At 49.8% G+C, this 21,046-nt stretch overlaps 1 protein-coding gene across 1 annotated transcript in view; it reads right to left on the bottom strand.

Annotated features, from left to right (window-relative positions):
• C3 (complement C3) overlaps nt 1-19,590 on the bottom strand; it is a 34,874-nt gene extending 15,284 nt beyond the window's left edge. The window contains exons 1-23 of the mRNA XM_033854534.2: nt 19,469-19,590; nt 18,773-18,965; nt 17,786-17,948; nt 17,618-17,688; nt 15,508-15,602; nt 15,322-15,404; nt 15,126-15,216; nt 14,927-15,029; nt 14,677-14,803; nt 14,410-14,525; nt 14,163-14,309; nt 13,292-13,501; nt 12,973-13,179; nt 11,526-11,684; nt 11,034-11,163; nt 10,685-10,756; nt 10,306-10,503; nt 8,362-8,473; nt 8,009-8,094; nt 2,099-2,241; nt 1,794-2,006; nt 347-413; nt 164-250 (exon numbers count right to left, since the gene is read on the bottom strand). Of these exons, the coding sequence (XP_033710425.1) occupies nt 164-250; nt 347-413; nt 1,794-2,006; nt 2,099-2,241; nt 8,009-8,094; nt 8,362-8,473; nt 10,306-10,503; nt 10,685-10,756; nt 11,034-11,163; nt 11,526-11,684; nt 12,973-13,179; nt 13,292-13,501; nt 14,163-14,309; nt 14,410-14,525; nt 14,677-14,803; nt 14,927-15,029; nt 15,126-15,216; nt 15,322-15,404; nt 15,508-15,602; nt 17,618-17,688; nt 17,786-17,948; nt 18,773-18,965; nt 19,469-19,539 (2,944 nt within the window). The 5' untranslated portion in view covers nt 19,540-19,590. The remainder of the gene's footprint in view (nt 1-163; nt 251-346; nt 414-1,793; nt 2,007-2,098; nt 2,242-8,008; nt 8,095-8,361; nt 8,474-10,305; nt 10,504-10,684; nt 10,757-11,033; nt 11,164-11,525; nt 11,685-12,972; nt 13,180-13,291; nt 13,502-14,162; nt 14,310-14,409; nt 14,526-14,676; nt 14,804-14,926; nt 15,030-15,125; nt 15,217-15,321; nt 15,405-15,507; nt 15,603-17,617; nt 17,689-17,785; nt 17,949-18,772; nt 18,966-19,468) is intronic.
• Nucleotides 19,591-21,046: the final 1,456 nt, after the last annotated feature.

Genomic DNA, 21,046 nt, shown 5'->3' with positions numbered 1-21,046 from the left:
CCTTCTATAAAGCAGATTAAGGAGGGGTTCTAGCTGAAGAGGAGGCGGGAAACACAGTGGTTAAATACTCCTGGGATTAGATGGAACTGGGCTCCCTGCTTAGGAGTCATGGCCCCCCAACACCATTCTGGGTCCCCTGGGATTGGGGCCAAGGGCATCTCACCTTGCAGGAGGATCTTGGTCTCTGACTCCGTGCCTGGGACTTGGTCACTGAGATCGGCAGCTTTGATTTCCTCTCGCTGCACTCCCTCTGCCGGGTGAATGGGAGACACCGATGGCACCAGCCCCCTCCCACCCCACCCTGCATCACCACCCAGGCCTCACCCCCTCTGCCTCGCTGACTCACTTTGGCCCAGATGTTCTGGATCCAGTGTGCGGACGGCCACAGTTTTGTTGACTCTCATTCCTTCTGGCTGGACAGTGTTAGGGGTAGGGGGAGTCGTGTGAATAAAAGGGCAGACAGACAGTCAGCAGGGCACTGTTCTTGGGATTACTGTAGCATAAGGCATGATGGCCTCCACCTGACCTTAGCTGTATGACTGGAAGTCAGTTACTTAACTTGTCTGTGCCTCGCTTCCTTCCTTATAAGGAGGTAATATAAACATCTACCTCGGGCTTCCCTGGTGGTGCAGTGGTTGAGAGTCTGCCTGCCAATACAGGGGACACGGGTTCGTGCCCCGGTCCGGGAAGATCCCTCATGCCGCGGAGCGGCTGGGCCCATGAGCCATGGCCGCTGAGCCTGCGCGTCCGGAGCCTGTGCTCCGCAACGGGAGCGGCCACAACAGTGAGAGGCCCGCGTACCGCAAAAAACAAAAACAAAAACATCTACCTCATACCCACTGTTGTGCAAATTAATAATAAAATTATAAATTAATAAAGAAATAACAAGACCTTTAGAAATCTTCCTATGTGCCTAGAAGATTGCTTTCCTGGGGTTAATTCATGTAATCTTCACAACAACCCACTGGCGTGGGTACTGCTATTATCAATGCCATTTTAAAGATGGGGTAACTGGGATACAGACAGGTGAAGTAACTTGCCCAAGGTCACACAGTGAGTAGAACAGAATTTGGGCTTGAACCTGGTACTCTGCTCCAGAGTCTGTTTTTAAACCAAATGCCTCTCAATGGGCTAAATAAAATAAAAATCTAAAAATAAAACAAATAATATAAAAGTAAAACAAAAATTTTAAATAAATAAATAAGAATAAAGAAAAAGAAAAAATAAATGAAAGAATGTACATAAGTACTAACACAGTGGCTGACACATAAGTGCTCAATTAAAAGAGGGGCTATCTTAATTAGAATCAAAGGCCCAATGTGAGCCGTCATGTGTCTACAGATAAACATTTTTATTTTATTTATTTATTTATTTGGCTGCACCATGCGGCTTACGAGATCTTAGTTCCCTAACCAGGGATCGAACCCGGGGCCACAGCAGTGAAAGCGCTGAGTCCCAATCACTGGACTGCCAGGGAATTCCCACCAAGATTTTTAAAGTCAAAAGAAAACTCCTATGCTGAAAGGTGTTACAAAATGTCATATTTGATATTAAAATATATTTTAATGAAAAAAATATTATTGATCTTTGTTTGAGCTTTTGGGTGCACCCTAAAATTGTGTGCCCAAGGAGAATACCTCACTTGCCTCACCCTAATCCCGGCCCTGCTTCCAAACCTCCAGGACTCCTGAATTTCCTAAGGTTGGCCTGGGTCTCTAACCTGGGTTGACAGCACAGGGAGAACAGGAGCCTTTCCTGAAGGACGAGCGGCAGCAGGTACCCCAAGGACTCACCACGACCTTCAGGGTCTTCTTGACGCCATCACTGATGAAGTGGTTGTAGACAGCAGCCTTGACCTCCACCTCATGGAGGCCGACCTTCAGGGGCACAATGACATAAGGCACGGGCACCGAGGACTTGGGTGGGATGATCAGAGTCTGCTGGTGGCGCTTCTTGGCCGTTGCCAGGCTACAGAAGGCTGGATTGTAGAGCAATTCCACCCTCACCTGCCGGGGAGAGAGAGTATCAAGTCAGGGGAATGTACCACAGACCCTCTTCTCCAAGCCCCCATCATGCTTCCATTGCACCAGGGGCCCACCTTGAGCTCCTCCGCCTCCCGGTAGTTGTAGAGGACGGCTCGGATCTCCACCTGCTCATTGCGCACAACAGAGTAGGGTAGACGCAGGTCAATGAAGAAATCCTGCATCACCGTGACCTCATAGGGGTCAGCCACACAGATCCCTGCCCGGGTGGAAACAGAACATGAAGTGTCAGGGGTGGGGCAGGGGGTGGGCCAGGTGGACTGGATCCAAGTTCAGGTCCAACTTCTTGCCCCTACCAATGTCTCAGTGCTTACCTCTGACCACTGGAGCTGTCCCAAGGTCAGCCTGTCTTTGCAGAAGCCCATAGACGAACCATCATTAATGGTGATAACTTACAGATGGTGGTGGTGGCGGGGAGTTGCCATGATTTAATGGTTCCCATTTTCTCTGTAATTTTACTCATAGATAGATATGTAGGAGGGAAGAAGGCAAGCATAAATGAAGGGTCTATATGTACGATCTCCAAAATGGTAGCCCCAAGTGGTCACTGGGCACTTGAAATGTGGCTAGCTCGAGTGAGAACTGGATTCCTACTTTTATTTCCTTTTAATTAACTTAGATTTAAACTTAAAAAACCAATGCTCATTGTGAATGTAATAAAAACCACTGAATTGTACATTTTCAAATGGTGACTTTCATGTTATGTGAATTACATCTCAATTTTAAAAAGGATGCTTGATTCAGTGATTGGAAAACTTTTAAAGTTTTTAGTTTAAGTATGTTTAGAACAACTTGGATAGGCCAATCTACCTTTTCAACTGTAAATTTTATGGATCCCAAAATACAGATCAGAGTATTTTCAATGAAAAGCTAGCATCCTAATTTAGATGCACTGTCAGTATAAAATACATGGCAGATTTCAAAGGCTCAGTACAAACAAAAATAAAATACATGGGCCTTCCCTGGTGGCACAGCGGTTGAGGGTCTGCCTGCCGATGCAGGGGACACGGGTTCGTGCCCCGGTCCGGGAAGATCCCACATGCCGTGGAGCGGCTGGGCCCGTGAGCCATGGCCGCTGAGCCTGCGCGTCCGGAGCCTGTGCTCCGCAACGGGAGAGGTCACAACAGTGAGAGGCCCGCGTACCGCAAAAAAAAAAAACGAAAAAAAACTTGATTAATAAATTTGAGATATTAATCGGTTATTCTTAAATATTAATAGATTTGCTATTGTAACATGATTACTGTGGTAGTGGTTTTGCAAATTTTTACAAAATGTTGAAATAATAATATTTTGGATATATTTGGATTAAATAAAGTGTATTATTAAAATTGATTTAATCTACTCCTTTTTTGTGGGGCTACCAGAAAATTTTAGATGACATACACAGCTTGCATTATATTTCTAATGGACAGTGCTGATCTACATTGTAAAAATTAATGAAAGGACACCTCAACTAAAATTGGAGAAGGGAAGGCCTGTAGAGGGAGCTCTGATGCCCTACCACTGACTTCAGTTATCCCAAACAGGAAGATGTTATCCCAAACAGGAAGATGTCAACAGATCCCAACAGGAAGAAGCTTCAATTACAGACCCCAACTGGAAAAGATGTTTGCACTCCCAAACAGAAAGTGCAATTAACTTAACTACAGTAGGAGGAAGGAAGATTTTCTTCCTGCCCAGCAACAAGCCCAGCCAATGAAAACACTGCAGCTCAGCCAATGAGAAACTGTCTTACCTGAATTGTTACTTTCTTCCAATGAGGACATTTTTCTCTTGCTGATGACTTGTTTGCCCTACCCTTCATTCTATAAAAACCTTTAATTTTGTACAACTCCTCTGAGTATCTCTCCTTGCCAGATAAGATGCTGCCCAGCTCATGAATTGTTTAACAAACCCAATTAGATCTTCAAATTTACTCAGTTGAATTTTGTTAACAACTGAGCAAAACGATGCTCAAAAACAGTGGTTACTTGTGATACAACAGTTACCAGATTAAATGTAAGCAAAGTGTTGATGCAAGTGAAATTTGTGAAAACATTATCACATTAATCATAATGTTACACCAAGAAATCTATTAAGATTGGAGGGAATTCCCTGGCGGTCCAGTGGTTAGGACTCCCTGCTCTCACTGCTGAGGGCCAATCCCTGACTGGACCAGGGTTCAATCCCTGGTTGGGGAACTAAGATTCCATAAGCCACGCACCACCGCCAAAAAAGAAAAAAAAAAGATCTGATAATTTTCCGTATTCTTCAATGGCAGAAAAAATAATAATCAGAGGCTTGAACAAAATCCTTATTTCCCAATCGACAGTCATTTACTCATCACCCTCGGGGGGTCTGCTAGAGTCACTGGTTTAATTTACCATTTCTTACTTACTATTCACATTTTTAAACTCAAATTTAATTTACTACAGTGCATGAGAACCCAGGTTCTTGTGCTATAAACAGGTTACCTCAAGGAAAACAAAATGATTTTGTTAAATACTAGTTGGCTTGTGTTGCCCGCAGAAAGCTAGACCACTCTCTCTTCGTTTAAAAAAGGAGTTAAACAAGAAGTAGAGACAAGGTAAACATCCTTGCACTAGACTTAGCTTTTCTCCTTGAATGAGACGGAAGGAAGAATGGAAAGAGAACCAAAAAAGGAATGACTTATGATACACATTTCCTGTCACTTCAAGGCAGTGAAACAATTATTCTGTGTGATACTGTGACAGTGGCTACAAGTCATGATGTATTTATCCAAACCCATAGAATGTACAACACCAAGAGTGAATCCTAATGTCAACTATGGACTTCAGTTCATAATAATGTATCAGTATTGGCCCATCCACTATAACAAACGTACCACACTAATGCAAGATGTTAACAATAGGGGAATCTGGGGGAGAGAGGGGTACGTGGCACCTCTCTATACTTTTTGCTCAATTGTTTCTGAAAACCTAATACATTTTTAAAAAATCTCTTTGTTAAAAAGAAATGAGGGACTTCGCTGGTGGTCCAGTGGTTAAGAATCCGCCCTCCAATGCAGGGGACGTGAGTTCAATCCCTGGTCTGGGAACTAAGATCCCCCATGCCACAGGGCAACTAAGCCCGTGACCCACAACTACTGAGCATGCAAGCCACAACTAGAGAGCCCACGTGCTCTGGAGCCAGTACAACACAACTAGAGAGAAGCCCTCACGCCAAAACGAAGAGCCCGCGCTGCAACTAAGACCCCACGCAGCCAAAAAGTAAATAAATAAATAAATATTTTTTTAAAAAGACATGGCTACGCCAGAAACTAACACAACACTGTAAATCAACTATACTTCAATTAAAAAAGAGAAAGAAAGAAAGAAATGACTTCTGATGCCTGCTTTGTGTCATTTAAGAGAGCGTCTATGCATCTCCGAAAGGCATTTACCCTTTGATCCCTAAAGTACGTTCGACTCCAATAATAAAAATAATAGCTCACACTCATTGAACATTTACAATGTGTCAGGTACTATTATCACTATTATAAAATCCCAACACTTTGAATAGGTACTATTTCTATTGTGCCTATTTTACGGATGAGCACAGAGAGGCTGGGTAACTTGACGAAGGCCACACAGCTGCCCCGAGGAGGACCTGCGATTTGGACACAGGCACTTGGGCTTGGGAAGCTCCTTGCTTTTAACCTTACTGACTCTTTAATTCCTAACAGCTCACAAGTCTAAAAATTTCAAGTTCTATTGGTTATCATGCTTCAGTCTTTATTCTGAAGTTTGGATTCCTGAAAGTTTCATTCACTTGTGATCCTGGGCAAGTCACCTTCTTTCCCTGGCTTCAGTGTTCTCAGTTGTAGGAGAATCATAGTACCAACCTTATAGGGTAGTTGTGAGCATTAAATGAGGTAATATGTAGAGGGTTAATGATGTTGAAAAGACATCACAGGCAAGATCTAAAAACCACAGGGATTCTGCCCCCCCCCCCCTCCGGGGACATTTGGTAATATCTGGGGACATTTTGGATGTCACAACCAGGGAGATGGGTTGCTACTGGAATCTAGCAGGTAGAAGCCATGAAGATACCCAACATCTTACATTGCACAGGACAGTCCCCTGCCACAAAGAATGACCCAGCCCAGAATGACATCAGTGATGAGATTGAGAAATGCTGGTGCAGGGAAGAACTCTTCCAACATTCATGTCCATACAAATCTCCTGGGGATCAGGAGATGTTTCCAGTGATAAAATGCACATTCTGACTGAGCAGGTTAGGAGTGACTAAGATTCTGAATGTCTAACAAACTCCCTGGTAAACCTACTTTACCAGATTGCAGCTGGCCCAGGGAATAGGCTTTGAGGGGCAAGGATCTAACTGTGGTTTTCAACTTTTTTTTTTTTTCAAGCTGCAGGAACTTTTTTTTAGGTAAAGGGAACCTCACACACAATCTCGATATATGGAAATGTACAACAGGCAAATATGAAGATGCTCTGATTTGAAACAGGGATGGGGGCCCCAAACTAGAACAGTGCTGAGTGGCTTTGGAGTCTCAGGCAGAAGGAAAACTATGTGCTCTGTGCATATGATTTCATCTGCCATCATCACTTGTTCAAGAGAAATTAGCAGAAAATTGCAATACCTTGCATTAGTAGCAAGATAGACAAAGAAGCAGATTTTGAAAATCTTGAAGCCAGGAAAGTAAAATGACAATAAAGTAAAATTTATGATAAATTACAACCAAACAAACTTATACTAGAGTATATTAAGTTCTGAGTTTGCTATAAATAAAATACACTTAATGTTGTGAGTTTTAATACACCTAGTTTTAAAATGTTTTAGTGTTTTCAATAGTTTTTCAACCTCTTTAATGCTCTGGAAAAAATTAACCTTTAGAATATACATAAAACATGCACATGGGACACATCTTTCCTTTTACCTCAAACCCCATTATGGCTGGTTTATATTTAAAATCTGGATATTTTGTACAACATGTTTTTTTTGCATTCATTTTGATTTTTTTCCAAAAAACCTATTGCATGAAAATATGATTTATCTTGATGACTGAGTGTTTTGGCACCCACTTAATTTTGCATTCAAAGTCAGTGCCTCACTCTCCTTGTGAGACCTGCTGTAAGTCATCCGTATTTGGCTAGGGTGTGTCAGGGTCTCACACCCAGCCCTTGGTGGCGGTGGGGCGGGAGGGCAGGGGGTGTACACATACACCTTTTTTTGTCGTGTTTCACAATCTAACCACCAATGTTTCAATCACTCATTTCATCCCGCTTCCTCTTTTAGTTTTTCTTTGTTGACCTGTTTTTTTTTTTTTTTTTTGCGGTACACGGGCCTCTCACTGTTGCAGCCTCTCCCGCTGCGGAGCACAGGCTCCGGACGGCATGTGGGATCTTCCCGGACCGGGGCACGAACCCACGTTCCCTGCATCGGCAGGCGGACTCTCAACCACTGCGCCACCAGGGAAGCCCTATTTTTTCTTCACTGCTTTACCCAGTATCATGGCAACATCACCCCTGCAAAGTTTTTGTTGCTATAAATCATTCTGTATGATACTATGATGGTGAATACATGTCATTATACATTTGTCCAAACCCATAGAACGTACGAAACCAAGAGTGAACCCTGACCTCAGCTAAGAACTTGCAGTGATCATGACGTATCCATGCATCCTTCGATTGTTACAAATGCACCATGCTGGTGGGGGATGTTGATGGTGAGGGAGACTGTGTCTGTGGTGGGGAAAGGGGTATATGGGAAATCTCTGCACCATCCTCTCAATTTTGCTCTGAACCAAAACTGCACTAAAACTAAAATCTATTTACAAAAAGCACCATGTCACTCACATTCTACACTCTATTGCCTCTCCAGGAACCAGAGGAAAGTGTCAGCCACCAGGAAACAAAGGATCTGTCAGGATTGAATGAGAAAATGCCCGGGGCGGTCTGGGGTCCCGGCCTCCTGAGGACCAGACCACCATCCTCTCTCACCTTTCTTGTCTGACAAGCTCACAGCTAGAATCTCCCAAGTGGTGATGGAGTCTTTCAAAAACACGTTCATGAGCTTCGTGGAGATTCTGGATGGGGGAGGGGAGGCATTAGAAGATACCTAGCATGGTGGAGGGGGAGAGGTGGTAGGGAGGGGCCCCAAGGGACAGGGTTGGAGTGGGGCTGGCAGGTGGGCACGTGTAGGTAGCCCCAACTCTTCTAGGCTAGGTTGTGTGATTCCACAATGATTCCAGAAAAGAGGGGGCATTGAGGTGCGTGCAGACTCAATGTCCAGTCTGGGGTGATGATAGGGGCTGGCCTGGGGGTGGGTGGAAGTGGGAGCATCCCAGCCTTACCCATTTTTGTCTGCGACTTTAAGGTCCTCAACAATGGTCCACAGCCAGCTCTCTGGGAACTGGCTTCGGGAAATGATGTCCTCCTCCGGGATTATTTCATCATCCAGGTCACCTGCGGGGGGTGGGAGTTAAAACAGACCCACTTTCCCCACTGTCCCCTTTTAGATATTTATCTCTATAATACCCTGGAGGGATTCCTCGCAGCGACACACCCAGGGTCACGTGATCACTTCCGGGGACCCTAGGCACATTTGCCTCTGGGGGTTCCTTTCTCCATAAAAAAAATTAAAAATCATATTTTACAATTCTGTTGGTAGAAAGGTGAAAATAAGCCAGGCTGAACTGCATTGATTTTTTTTCCTGTCTTTGATTTCCAAGGGAATGAAAACATTTGCATGAATCAGCCTCTAAAAGCATCATTGGCCCCCAAGCACCGTGCCTGCTGTGTCTGATGGTTACGTCCATCCTGAAAGCAACGGGGTGAGCTGAGAGATTTCCCCAGACTTGGTGGAGATTGTTGAAGAGATGGTGGCCTTTAAATGCCAGCTTGACCCCATCTGCACGTAAACGAAGCCGGGCTGGAATAGAGTTCAACCCTGGCTGGGCTTTCCTCAAAAAACGCTGAACAGATTTTAATTTGGTTCTGGGTCTGCCTAACGACAAAGTAGGTGGAATTCCAGAGATGCCCAAATCCACCCATCAAAGTGCCCTTGGGGTACTAACTTTTAATCAACCCTCTGTCTCACCCCAATTGGCTACAGAAATGACACAATGCTGGAAAAAAAACACAAAACATCCGTGTGCGTAAATTATACCCCAGTAAATCAGAAGTTTTGTCCAAATTTCCTCTTTGCGAAAGAAAAGTCTTGGGTCACTGGAGCAGACAGCACCATGTCTAGTTATCGCAATTTGCAAAGAGACTGAAGGTAGAAGTCTTTGTTCATGCGTGTTGGGAATCTTGGTGTCTTTGGAGCGGGGGAGGGGTGGAGGAGTTGCTAGCTTTCCAGATAAAGGGATTTAGACCTACTTGACCACTTTGGCAATGGCGGCCACTGAGAGGTGTCTGCAAACATTCAGTTTTGACAAAGCGCATCCTGGCAGAAAAGTCCTTCTCTTAGTCGAGACATATTAAAAGATGTTTAAAAAAAGGAGGGATCAGTTCACACCGGGGTCCTCTGCCTCTCAGCAGACGGCAGTGGGGACTCTTGTTAGTTCTGTAAATACCACTTTGTGGTGGAGACCATTCTGGTTTTGCTTGAAATGGGCTTCTAAGAGAATTTTCTTTTGGCTTTGCTTAAGACTGACTTGGCCTGAGATATAAAGTTTCAAGTGTGTACATCCAGAACTGAATGAATGAATGAATGAACGAACATCGATTAGGCGTAAGTTAGGCACCTCTCTTTGGAAGGCAACATGAATTAGTTTTCTTTGGTGAAGGCAAGTCTAGAACCCATCTTAGTCTTCCCATTGGCAACTAGTGTGACAAGCCCTATCATCTAGAACGTGCCCTCAGACCACAGATGTCCTGGGCACTGCTAAGGTCAAACTTCAGAGTGACAGGGCCAGGGCCAGGATGACCCTCCCAGGCAGGAAGTTCCTTTGCCTCAGGATGAGCCTTCCAGGCAAGGGAAGAAGGACCTAGTCCCCCATTGGACTGGGTCCTTCTTCCCTCAGACCTGAATCACCTAGCTCCTCATCTGAAGGCTTCTTTTTTCCTCCAACAGGCGCCTCCTCTCTCCTCGGATAAGCACCTCCCTCCTTGGACAGGCACCTCCCCCCTTGGACAGGCACCTCCTCCCCCCTTGGACAGGCACCATCCCCCTTGGATAGGCACCTCCCCCCCCTTGGACAGGCACCTCCTCCCCCCTTGGACAGGCACCTCCCCCTTGGACAGTCACCTCCTCCTCCCTTGGACAGGGGCCTCCTCCCTGCCACCCGACTCACTCCTGGCCAGCTCCAGGGTCCCGTCGCGGCTGTGCTGCAGCCGCAGCTGGGCGATGTATTCACAGCAGTCCAGGAAGGCCTTCACGCATGCGTCGCCTTGCAGGATGAACTGGGCCCGGCGCTGGCACGGGAACTTCATGGGGTTGTCCCGCATGCCGTCCTCACAGCACTTGCGCAGCTCCTTGTTGTACTGACCGGCTGTGGGAGCACAGATCCCCCGCCCCGCGCGCCCTCAGCCTCGAAGCAGGAGGCACTCAGGACAGACCCCAGGGAGAACTTCCCCACGGCCAGGCCCTCCCCCTCCCTCTCCGTCTGGGATCCCGTAGGGGCTGGATCTCGGGTGGGAAGCGGTGGGCGAGCGCCGACGGAGGGCTCCCACCTTTATCCATCCTCTTTTCCATGAGCTGCACCGAGCGGCGTCGGCGGGGGGCTGGTTTCGGGCACTCAGGATCTATGGGCAGGTGGACCGGGAACCAGAAGGATTAGGCATCTACTGTGTGTCCTTGGTTTCCTCCCCACAGTGGCCCCCCGTGAGGTCGGGGTGTTATTGCTCCCATGTGACAGATGTAAAGACTGAGGTTCCGAAAGAAATAATACGCCAGATGGTGGCGGAGGCGGGACTTCAATACCCCCACCCCCATCCCAGAGCGCTGCCCTTAACCTGTTCTCAGTCTCTGGGAGGTGGAAGCCCTGCCCCTCCCTAGCCCTGCTGCTGGCTGCATCCTCACCTGTCCTCTGGTTGGTCTGTAGGCCTTTGCTGGTCTTGAGGGCCAGCCCTGCATCCGTGAAGACGCCGGCATAGTCACTTCCACTGCCTGGGGTACAGCCAATGTCTGCCTTCTCCACTACGTCCCAGATCTGCAGTGGGGAGTGGAGGCCGAGAGTGTGGCGAGATCGGGTCAGCCGTGCCTCCACCGATTGGCCAACACGTCCATCCAACCCCACCCCATCCATCCTCATCCTGGTCCCCAGGCTGGCCGGCCATGGTGGACCATCTGGAGTTAGACCTGGAGCTGTGTCCATCCCCGGGACCATCCCCAGCTTGGACCCTTGTCCATCCACATTCTCATCGTCAACTTGACTTCAACCCATCCCCGTATCTGCGTCCATTCGGACCTCTACACTTAACCCCCACTCAGACCCATTTGTTCCCCCCAGCACCATTCCCCGCCTCAACCCAACGCCGTCTCTAAACCAACCTCAGTGACGCGGGGGCATACCTTACTCTGCGTCAATTTGTTCTTCTTATTCAGCACAAACACGCCCTTGTCCACGGCCACCAGCCCCACTCGGGACCCCTGGTCAGCCTCGATCTTCAGGGTTATCTGTTGCCCAGGCCTATGGTGCTTCTCTTCCTTCCCGCCATTTTTCACCACCAGCTATGGTCAGGGGTGGGGTTGGGTGGGGGGACGTTTGGAGGGGAGGGAGGGAGAAGTCAGCCCTGCAAGGCCCTGGTCTCTGGAAGCCAAAGACAAAGGAGGTCCTGGGCTGGACTGAAAGGAGAGAGAGAGGAAGGGAGGCAGGCAGAACCGGCCTCAGGCAGAAAGTCAAGAAAAGAGAGAAAGCCAGCAGCAAGAGAGATACTGAGTACAAGCTTCCAGTTACAAAATAAATGAGTCTTGGGGATGAAAGTCAATAACCACGTAGTATCTCTGTATGGTGACACACGGTCACTCACTAGACTCATCGTGGTGAACACTTTGAAACGTAGAGAAATATCGAATCACTATGTTGTAGACCAGGAACTAACATAGTGATGTAGGTCAATGGTACTTCACGACAAACAAACAGACTCAGAAAAAGAGATCGGATTTGTGGTTACCAGAGGTAAGGGGAGGGGGAATTGAATTACAACTTCCAGTTGTAAGATGAATAAGTACCAGGGGTGTAATGTACAAGATGCAAATATATAATTAACGCTGCTGTACGTTATATATGAAAGTCATTAGAGGAAACCCTGAGTTCTCAGCACAAGGGAAAAGATTATTTTTTCTATTTCTTTAATTCTGTACCTCTGTGAGATGATGGATGTTCACTCAACGTACTGTGATCATTTCACGATGTACGTAAGTCAATTCATTATGCTCTACACTTTAAAGTTAGTGCTGTGTGTCAATTACATCTCAATAAAACTGGAAGAAAAAAAGGATACTGAGACTGAAACATAAAGGGAAGAAAAGAAGAAGAGAGAGGCAGGAACCCTGCAAATGGAGGAGAGGAACAGATTCAGAAGGTTGGAGAGAGGTCTTCCCTGGTGGCGCAGTGGTTGAGAATCCGCTTGCCAATGCAGGGGACACTGGTTCGAACCCTGGTCCGGGAAGATCCCACATGCCGCGGAGCAACTAAGCCCATGTGCCACAACTACTGAGCCCATGTGCCACAACTACTGAAGCCCACGCGCCTAAAGCCCATGCTCTGCAACAAGAGAAGCCACTGCAATGAGAAGCCCGCGCACCGCAGCGAAGAGTAGCCCCCGCTTGCAACTAGAGAAAAGCCCGAGTGCAGCAACGAAGACCCAACACAGCCAAAATAAATAAATAAATAAAATAAATTTTCAAATTTTAAAAAGGAGTTGGAGAGAGACAGAGCCAGAGGGCCCAAGATGGGGAGAGTGACAGCCAGGTGGAGAGTCCCCAGATGGGCACAGAGAGATGCCACAAAGCTTACCGTGCCCACACATGAGTCCTTGACATCCACCCACACGGAGTCGGCCACCACCTCCCACTGGTTGTTGCTGGTGATCAGCGTGTAATAGGCCACCAGGCGGAAGGAAGGGATGAAGTCCGGTGTGATGGTCATGGGCAACACCACCAGGTCCTGGCCGGGCTCTCGCACCTGCCGCCCCACCTTCAACAGCTTCCCCTTGTTCATGACCTGGGGAGAACAGGTCAGTATAAGTATCGGAAAGGTAAGAGGGAGGATGGCGGGGGCAGCCGGGATGGTGGAGGGCTCCCGGGGGTGCTGGGTGTTCTAGGAAGCCACAGACCAAGTAAGTGTAGTAGTGGATCTTGGCTTGGTGCCTGGGGTCCGTGCGCAGGTGGAAGTTGACATTGAGAGTCTCCCCAGGCCTGAGCTCCACTCGGGGCACAGAGAGGTGCAGGTAGTTGTTGGAGTTGCCCTGGGTGTTGTAGGGTAGGGCCTGCATGGTCCTAGTCGCCTGTCGCGCCTCTGGGATATTCTCCTTCCGCGTGCGTACCTGGGCGAGGAAAGATGGATGCATGCTGGCCCCCCAGAGATGTCCACACCCATATCCCTGGGACCAGGGAACATGGTATTTTATGTGGCAAGAGAGACTTTGCAGATGAGATTAGGTTAAGGATCTTGAGGAAATGGGGAAGAGATGGGATTATCCAGGTGGGCGCAATGCCATTGCAAGGGTCCTTATAAGACGTCTAGGCAGAAGGTAGGACCCTGCTGTGCAGATGAGAACCCTTCTATGCATGCAAACTACCATATATATGTAGGATGGATAAACACCAAGGTCCTACTGTATAGCACAGGGAACTAGATACAGTATCCTGTGATAAACCATAATGGAAAAGAATATGAAAAAGAAGGTATATACAAATATATATATATTCAGTCATATATATATATATAACTGAGTCACTTTGCCGTGCAGCAGAAATTAACACAACATTGTAAATCAACTATGCTTCAATAAAATAAAGTAAAAAAAGAGCCCTTCTATGTAAATGAAAACATCTCTCTGTGGATGGTACATCCCTTTAGGCAAATGAAAGGACCCCCCCTGTATGCCCAGGACAGGATCCCTTTGTGCAAACGTCAGGACCCTGCTCTATAAAATCAAGCCCCCTGTCTCCTGGTGTGGGGTCGCGAGGCCGGCCTGGACTCACGGTGATGGTCAGGGGCTGCCGGTCGTTGCGTGTGTTGATGCTCAGCTTGGCCACACCGTCCTCCTGGGTCAAGGACTGCACGTTGGTGCCCTGGGTCACCACCGGGATGTGGCGGGCAGGGGAGCCGTCGGGGTTCGTCACGAACACCTGTGGGTGCAGGCCAGGTGGAGGGGGTTCAGGCAGACCTAGAGGCATGGTCAAGCTCAGGAGCGGTGGAGGGGGTTTGCAGCCCTGCCCTGGGTCTCACCATGAGGTCGAAGGGCATGGCGGGTTTGAAGAACTTGGGGGTCTTGGTGAAGTGAATCTGGTAGGGGGAGGTCACGATGGGGATCCCGGTACGCTCTGCCTCCACCATGTCGCTGCCTGAGGGGGGCCAATCGTGAGGGTGGGCTCCTGGGCCACTCCTCAGGACCAGGCCTCCCCCCTCAGATTGGACTCTGCCTTCATACTGGGCCTCCCATCTCAGACTGGACCGTACAGTGGTGCTGGGCCCCTGCCCTCAGCCTGGCCTCACCTGAGCGCAGGATGACGGTGACAGACACGTATAAGGACTTGCCCACCAGGGCGTCGGCTTGGGAGGGCTGTACCCCGTTCAGCAAGACCTGTCGTTGCAGTTTGGCCTCCCCAGTACCGTCAGTGATCTGGGGGAGACAGTGAAGGCTCAGCGGAGGCGGGGGTTGGGGTGGGGAGGGGGGCTCAGGTGCGGGAGGGGCGCTGATGGGGACAAGAGTGGAAGAGACGTAGAGGGGGCCTCTGTCAGGTACCGGAACACGGGTGAGGGAGTGGGCCAATGAAATCCTCCGGTCGTTGTCCTGGACTCCAAAGATGACGAAAGCCGTCCCGTCCACATTCTCCCCGTACAGGAACCTGTGAGGCGGGAGAGCCTCAGATTCTCCCCCCTCCAAACTCCTGTGGGCTGTGGCTGAGCCCCTCCCCCCAGCTGGTCCCTCCCCTATCCCTCACCTGGCAATGATGTTGACTTTCAGGCCGTTTGGGTCATCGATGTAGTAGAATTTCTCTTCAGGCTCCACTTGGACCTCAAAACTGGGCAGCACTGGGGGAACAGGTCGTGGTGGGTAGTGAGCCAGCACTGGGCCCAGAATTATGTGCTCCCCCCTCCTTCCCCACGCTCCCACCCGCGGCTCCCTGCTCCCCTTACCGTATTCCTTCACCTCAAACTCGGCAGAGAAGACCTGCTGCGGAGAATCTTCGTAGTGGGCTTTGATCTTCCACTGCCCCATGCTGTGGCGAAAGCAGGCTAGTGATCTGACCAGACCTAGCAGCCCCCCACTCCCTCTTCTGGGGTAGGGGAGCCCTGAACCCCCTCCTGGAGAGCGTGACATACTTGACCAGCTCTGGGATGTTCCAAGACAAGGGCAAGATGCCAAACTGGTTGTGAGAAGACAGGGAGTCCCGCTTGATGGGAATGCCATCGGGGGTCTGTGGGGAGACAGGGAGAGAAATGGCTCTTCAGAGACCAGGCTTAGCCCTTTGGCTCTCCCCTCCCTCTCTGTGTCTGGACACTGTGTCGTGTCTACAGGGGCAGTGGTTAAGAACATGCACCTGAGCCAGTCAGCCTGGGTTCAAATCCCCACTGTGCCACTTACAAGCTGTGTGACGTGGGCAAGTTACTTAACCTCTCTGTGCTCAGGGTGCACATCTAGAAAACGGAGATAATTATAGCTCCTATGTCACTGGTTTGGTATGGTGATCAGTGTCTCTCTGAAGACTAATAAAAACTAGCGTTTATCACCTACTTTTGTGCAGGACCCTGCACTAAGCGTTTGATTTGTATAAATCACACATAATTGCCCACATTTGCCTTTTTTGACCTAAAGCATAGCAATGTCGCATGGCTTGACCTAACACACATATCATTTCATTCGTTGCCAACAGTTAAACAACAAGAGGACATCACATAGGAATCTGGTGTTCCGGCTTCTCTTGGAAATTGGGGTAATTGTGGATAACGTGCTCCTGTCGGCACAAGGTGACATTTCATGGGAGCCGGGCAGCTCTGTGCCTTTAGAGGAGGTGTGTGTTGTGTTCTCTGTTCCCCGCGTATCCCACAGTCCCTAAAGCCAGCTCACAGCCTTCAGAACCTGGTCCCTGTTAGGTCTGTGTGATCTCAGTACATACTCACGAAGACCCCGTGAGGAGCACATACTCCATTCCTTCCCTTCCTTCTCTCTCCGTTCCTCCTACACTTGTTTTTCCCTGCCCATCGCTCCCCGCTTCTTTCTCCCCTCTCCTTCCCTCTCTCCCTTCTTCCAGTAAGTTTTTATTTACCCTACTACCTGGCAAGCATGGCGTCAACAGATAATTCCTTTCCGTTTGGAATTTAAGTTCAAAGGATGTTGGGAGAAGGTGCGATTAACAAATGAATAAATCCAATTTAGAAGATGCTAAAGGGAGATGGCCCGGAAGGAAAATAAGAGTGGAGGAAGGGAAGATGAGAGTGGAGTGCCTGTGTGTGTGTGGGGGGGGGGGGGTTGGGGGGGACGGATGAGAGAGGGGGTGTTGCAATTTTTTTTTTTTTTTTTGCGGTACGCGGGCCTCTCACTGCTGTGGCCTCTCCCGTTGCGGAGCACAGGCTCCGGATGCGCAGGCTCAGTGGCCGTGGCTCACGGGCCCAGCCGCTCCGCGGCATGTGGGATCTTCCCAGACCGGGACACGAACCCGCGTCCTCTGCATCGGCAGGCGGACTCTCAACCACTGCGCCACCAGGGAAGCCCTGGGTGTTGCAATTTTATGGGGCGCTCAGAGAGGTCTCACTGTAAAACTGGGACACTGGTGATATTTGAGCAAAGACTTGAAGGAGGTGATGGAGCAAGCTGTGTGGAAATTTGGAGGAAGAGGGTTTTTTGGGTAGAGGGAATAGCCTGTGCAAAGGTCCTGGGGCAGACTGTGCCTGGGCTGTTGGAGGAACAGTGAGGAGGCCGGTGTGGCTGGAGCAGAGTGAGCGAGGGGGAGACAGGGAGGAGGTGAGGGCTTGGAGGGGACGGGGTAGGTAGGGCCAGGCCTAGTGGGCAGCGGGGAGGACTTGGGCTTTTACCTCGAGGGAGGTGGGAGCCCTGGAGCGCCGCGGGCAGAGGAGGGGTGCTCACAAGCGCCCTCTGGCTGCACTAGCCGGAACAGACTACATAGAATTAGCGTCTGTCATTATCCCAATCTTCAGATGAGGAAAAGGAGACTTGGAAAGGTGAAGTGACCTGCCCAGAGTCAAACAGTGACCAGGGGTTTATCGGGACCCAGAATCCACGGGCGCAAGCATCTCTCTACGTAGTCTCCCTGGGCCCCCGCCCCCTCTCCCCATCTGTGTGCCTCTACATATTTCTTTGCCTTTAGGTCTCTGCTGCTGGGCCTTTGCCGGTGTCTTCTTTCTCTGTCTCTATCTCTTTGTCTCTCCCCGAGTCTCTGCCCCGGGTAGGTCTGGGGCCCCGGTTGGCTGGTACCTCAATGCTGACGATAACTGTCTGGCCCACGGGCAGCAGCTTGTGGTCAACGGTAAAGATCCGATAGAGGACTGAGACGAGGCGGGAGAGAAAGGGAGAGCTGGGTGAGGCCCTGCCCCTCCCCCCAGCCCTGCCCCCGGCCCTCTCCAGCCACCCCCAGACCCTTACCCGTGGAGCCTGGGGTGTAGATGGTCTTGTCCGTCTGGATGAAGAGGTACCCACTCTGAAGGCTTATCAGCACCACCTTCTCCACCAGGACGTTCCCGAAGGCCGCCTGGACAGTCACGAATTTGTGCCCCTTCTCTGATTTTAACTCCTTGCTGGCCGGGATCTGGGCATGAACAGGGGATTATTAGGCTCTAGGGCCCCTTGTCTTTGGCTGGATCCACACCTGCCCCTCTTCACAACAGAGCCTGCCCATCACTCCTGGTCTCCCTTGTTTGCCAAGGTTTGGGGGGAAAAAGGGTACTTGGAGAGAGGGCAAGGGCAAGAGAGGGGGTGGGAGTCAGAGGGAAGGATGGGAAGGGGGAATCAGACAGTGGGCTCAGAGGAGGGAGGGCTCAGAACGGGAAGGGGACTCCGAAAGAGGAGGAGACTCAGAGAGGGGAGGGGCTCTGAAGGGAGAGAGGGCTTAGAGGGGGAGGGGCTTGGAGAGGAGGGGCTCAGAAATGGGGGGGGGGCTCCGAGATGGTCCTGCTTGGAAGGGGGTGGAGTTGAGAGAGATAAGGGGGCTATGTATAGCACAGGGAACTCTGGTCAATATTATGTAACAACCTAAATGGGAAAAGAACTTGAAAAAGAATATATACAGGTATATGTATCACTGAATCACTTTGCTGTACACCTGAAATTATCACAGCATTGTTAATCAACTCTACCCCAATATAAAATAAATAAAAAGTTTAACAAAAAAGGTGGAGGCACCTCAGAGAAAGCACTGGAAGAAGCAGCGTGAGGGGCTCAGCAAAGGGAGGGACTCAAAAGGGGCGGAGATTCAGAGAGGGGAGGGGCTCAGAATGGGGAGGAGACTCAGACAGAAGGGGCCGGGCTCAGATAGAGTGGGTGGGGCTCAGAGAGGGAGGAGGGGCTCAGCAGCCGGAGCGCTCAAAGAGGGGGTGGGGTGTCAGCGGGGCTGGGCTCCCCGTGCGTGCCCACCTTTATGGTGACGGTGCCCAGGTAGCCATTGGCACTGTTCAGCTCGGTGTTTTCGCTGGACAGCACTTGTTTCTTGGACGGGAAGTCGTGGACAGTGACGGCGACTGGTATATTCCCTTCCCCTTCGTGGGCCTCCAGCACCACCGTCTCCTCGCTCTCCAGACGCAGGATGTTGGGGGTGATCATGGAATACCTGCCAGAGGGGAGCACAGGGCATGGAGCTGTCATGCCTGGAGCCCGAGATGCCAGCCCTATCCGGTTAGCGCTCTGCCCCAGCCCCTGTTCCCACAGGGGATCTGGTGACCGGCAGACAGCTCAGGGGCTTCAAATCCCATCAACTCCTGAACCTTCAAATCAAAACCACCAACTCTGGGAGCCCTGACCCCTAAATCTTTAAACACCCCAAGTCTGTAAACACCCAACCCTGGAACACCCTAAACTTCTCCCTAAACCTCTAGCACCCCAGACCTATAAATACAGCCAACTCCACCTCCTCATTCACATACACCCATACGAAATCCCTAAACCCTTAAATCCTGAAACTACAAACTCCCAGATCCTATGAAGTCCAAACTTCCCGTCCACAGAATCACCCAACACCGCGCATGCGCCCTAAACTTGCAGGGACCTGTACCCACAAATGCCCACTCCCATCTCAGAAGCAGCCTTGTTTGGGGTCGGGCTGTGACTACTCACATGGGGTCCCCCAGGGCCAGGGGGAGACTGGCCAGCAGCAGCAGCAGACTGGGACCCGAGGTAGGATGCATGGTGCCAGGACAGTGAAGGGACAGAGGGACGGAGGGACAGAGAGACAGAGGGGCAGGGGGAGGAGTGAGCAGAGCTTGCTGGAGGCTGCCTTTTATCTAGCTCCCGCCTTTCTCCCTCCTCAGCCCAGCCCTCCACTCCCCATGGGCTCCCCACTCCCTGGTACTGCCCCAGATTTCTCAATAGTATTTACTAAGTTTTTCAGTCTGTGGGGCAGCATGAACTTGGGGTAAGTAACCCGAGGGCATGTCCTCCTGCAATAGGAACACAACAGCCTCCTGCCCTGGGCTCCCTCAGGGTCAAGGCCAGCTGGTGAACAGGGATCTTTCCCTGTCACACCCACTTGGTAGTAGAGGAAAATTGAGGACAGAGGGGCCCCCCCACCCCAGATATGTGGGCCTGATCCTCAGTCCACTTTTGGCTGTGCATTTATTCACCAAACCCTCCCTGTGAGTCCATCTCTATGCTGGCAGCTGGAGTCCCACTTCTAGAATCTTCCATGCTGGGGTGGGAGTGGGGGACAGAGTCCAGCACCAAAGCTCGTAGCCCCATGGAGTGCCTTCCCCAGTGGAGAAGAACTCAGCTTCTTGGGGGGTCAGGGAAGGCTTCTTGGAGGAGGGGACATTTCAGCTGGGCTTTGAAGTATGTGTAGGAGCTCACCATCCAGGTAAGAATGTTTTCTAGGGCAAGGAGAGCCTGGAGCTCCCTTCACCTCCTCTCATCAAGAAACCTGAGTAGTGGAACTTCCCTGGCGGTCCAGTGGGTAAGACCCTGCACTTCCACTGCAGGGGTCACGGGTTCAAGCCCTGGTCGGGGAACTGAGATTCCCCCATGCCTCAAGCTGTGGCCAAAAAAAAAAAAAAAAAGAGGCCTGAGTGGCTGTGATGGTTTATAAAAGTCATAATTGAGGAAAGTCCCATGGCTAGCTTTTGTGTTACATCAGCAACCTCTTAGCATATTATTATTATTATTAAAAAATGTATTTAACTTTTTGCATACTCCTATGGTTCCGCATCTAAAAATAACCTTCCTCCTGCTCCTATCGCTAGCCGTCAGGGTCTCAGACATGACCAGGTAACCAAATCTTGTGTTTCTTTCCAGAGGTATCTTATGTGTTTACAAATGTTCACACGTTTTAAAAGCAAACATCAGCAAAGCTCTACACACTCTTTCTTCTGGTCTCCCTGGGTTACACCTTTTGCTGTTTCATAAACAATTTACCTTAGACATTGTTTAATATCAGTGCTCAGAGAGCTTCCTTGTTCTTACAGGCAACTGCCTAGTATTACATTGTGTGGAAGTAACCAGACTGGTGGACAGACAGACTTCCTATTGTTACAAAACCACACTCCCTCCAGGGAGTAATCTGGAGCTTGCATTATTTCCGGCTCTCACAATTATTAAGTGGTAAACTTTGGGCAACTTACTGATAACCACCTGAGCCTCAGTTTCCTCCTGTAAAGTAGGATTATAACAGCAGCAACTTCAAAGGGTTCTTACCGCAACGAG

Source organism: Tursiops truncatus, chromosome 3, assembly GCF_011762595.2.
Source record: "Tursiops truncatus isolate mTurTru1 chromosome 3, mTurTru1.mat.Y, whole genome shotgun sequence".
Taxonomy (NCBI): domain Eukaryota; kingdom Metazoa; phylum Chordata; class Mammalia; order Artiodactyla; family Delphinidae; genus Tursiops; species Tursiops truncatus.
Note: the sequence above shows the minus strand (reverse complement) of the source record. Positions and strands in the feature narration are given on the sequence as shown.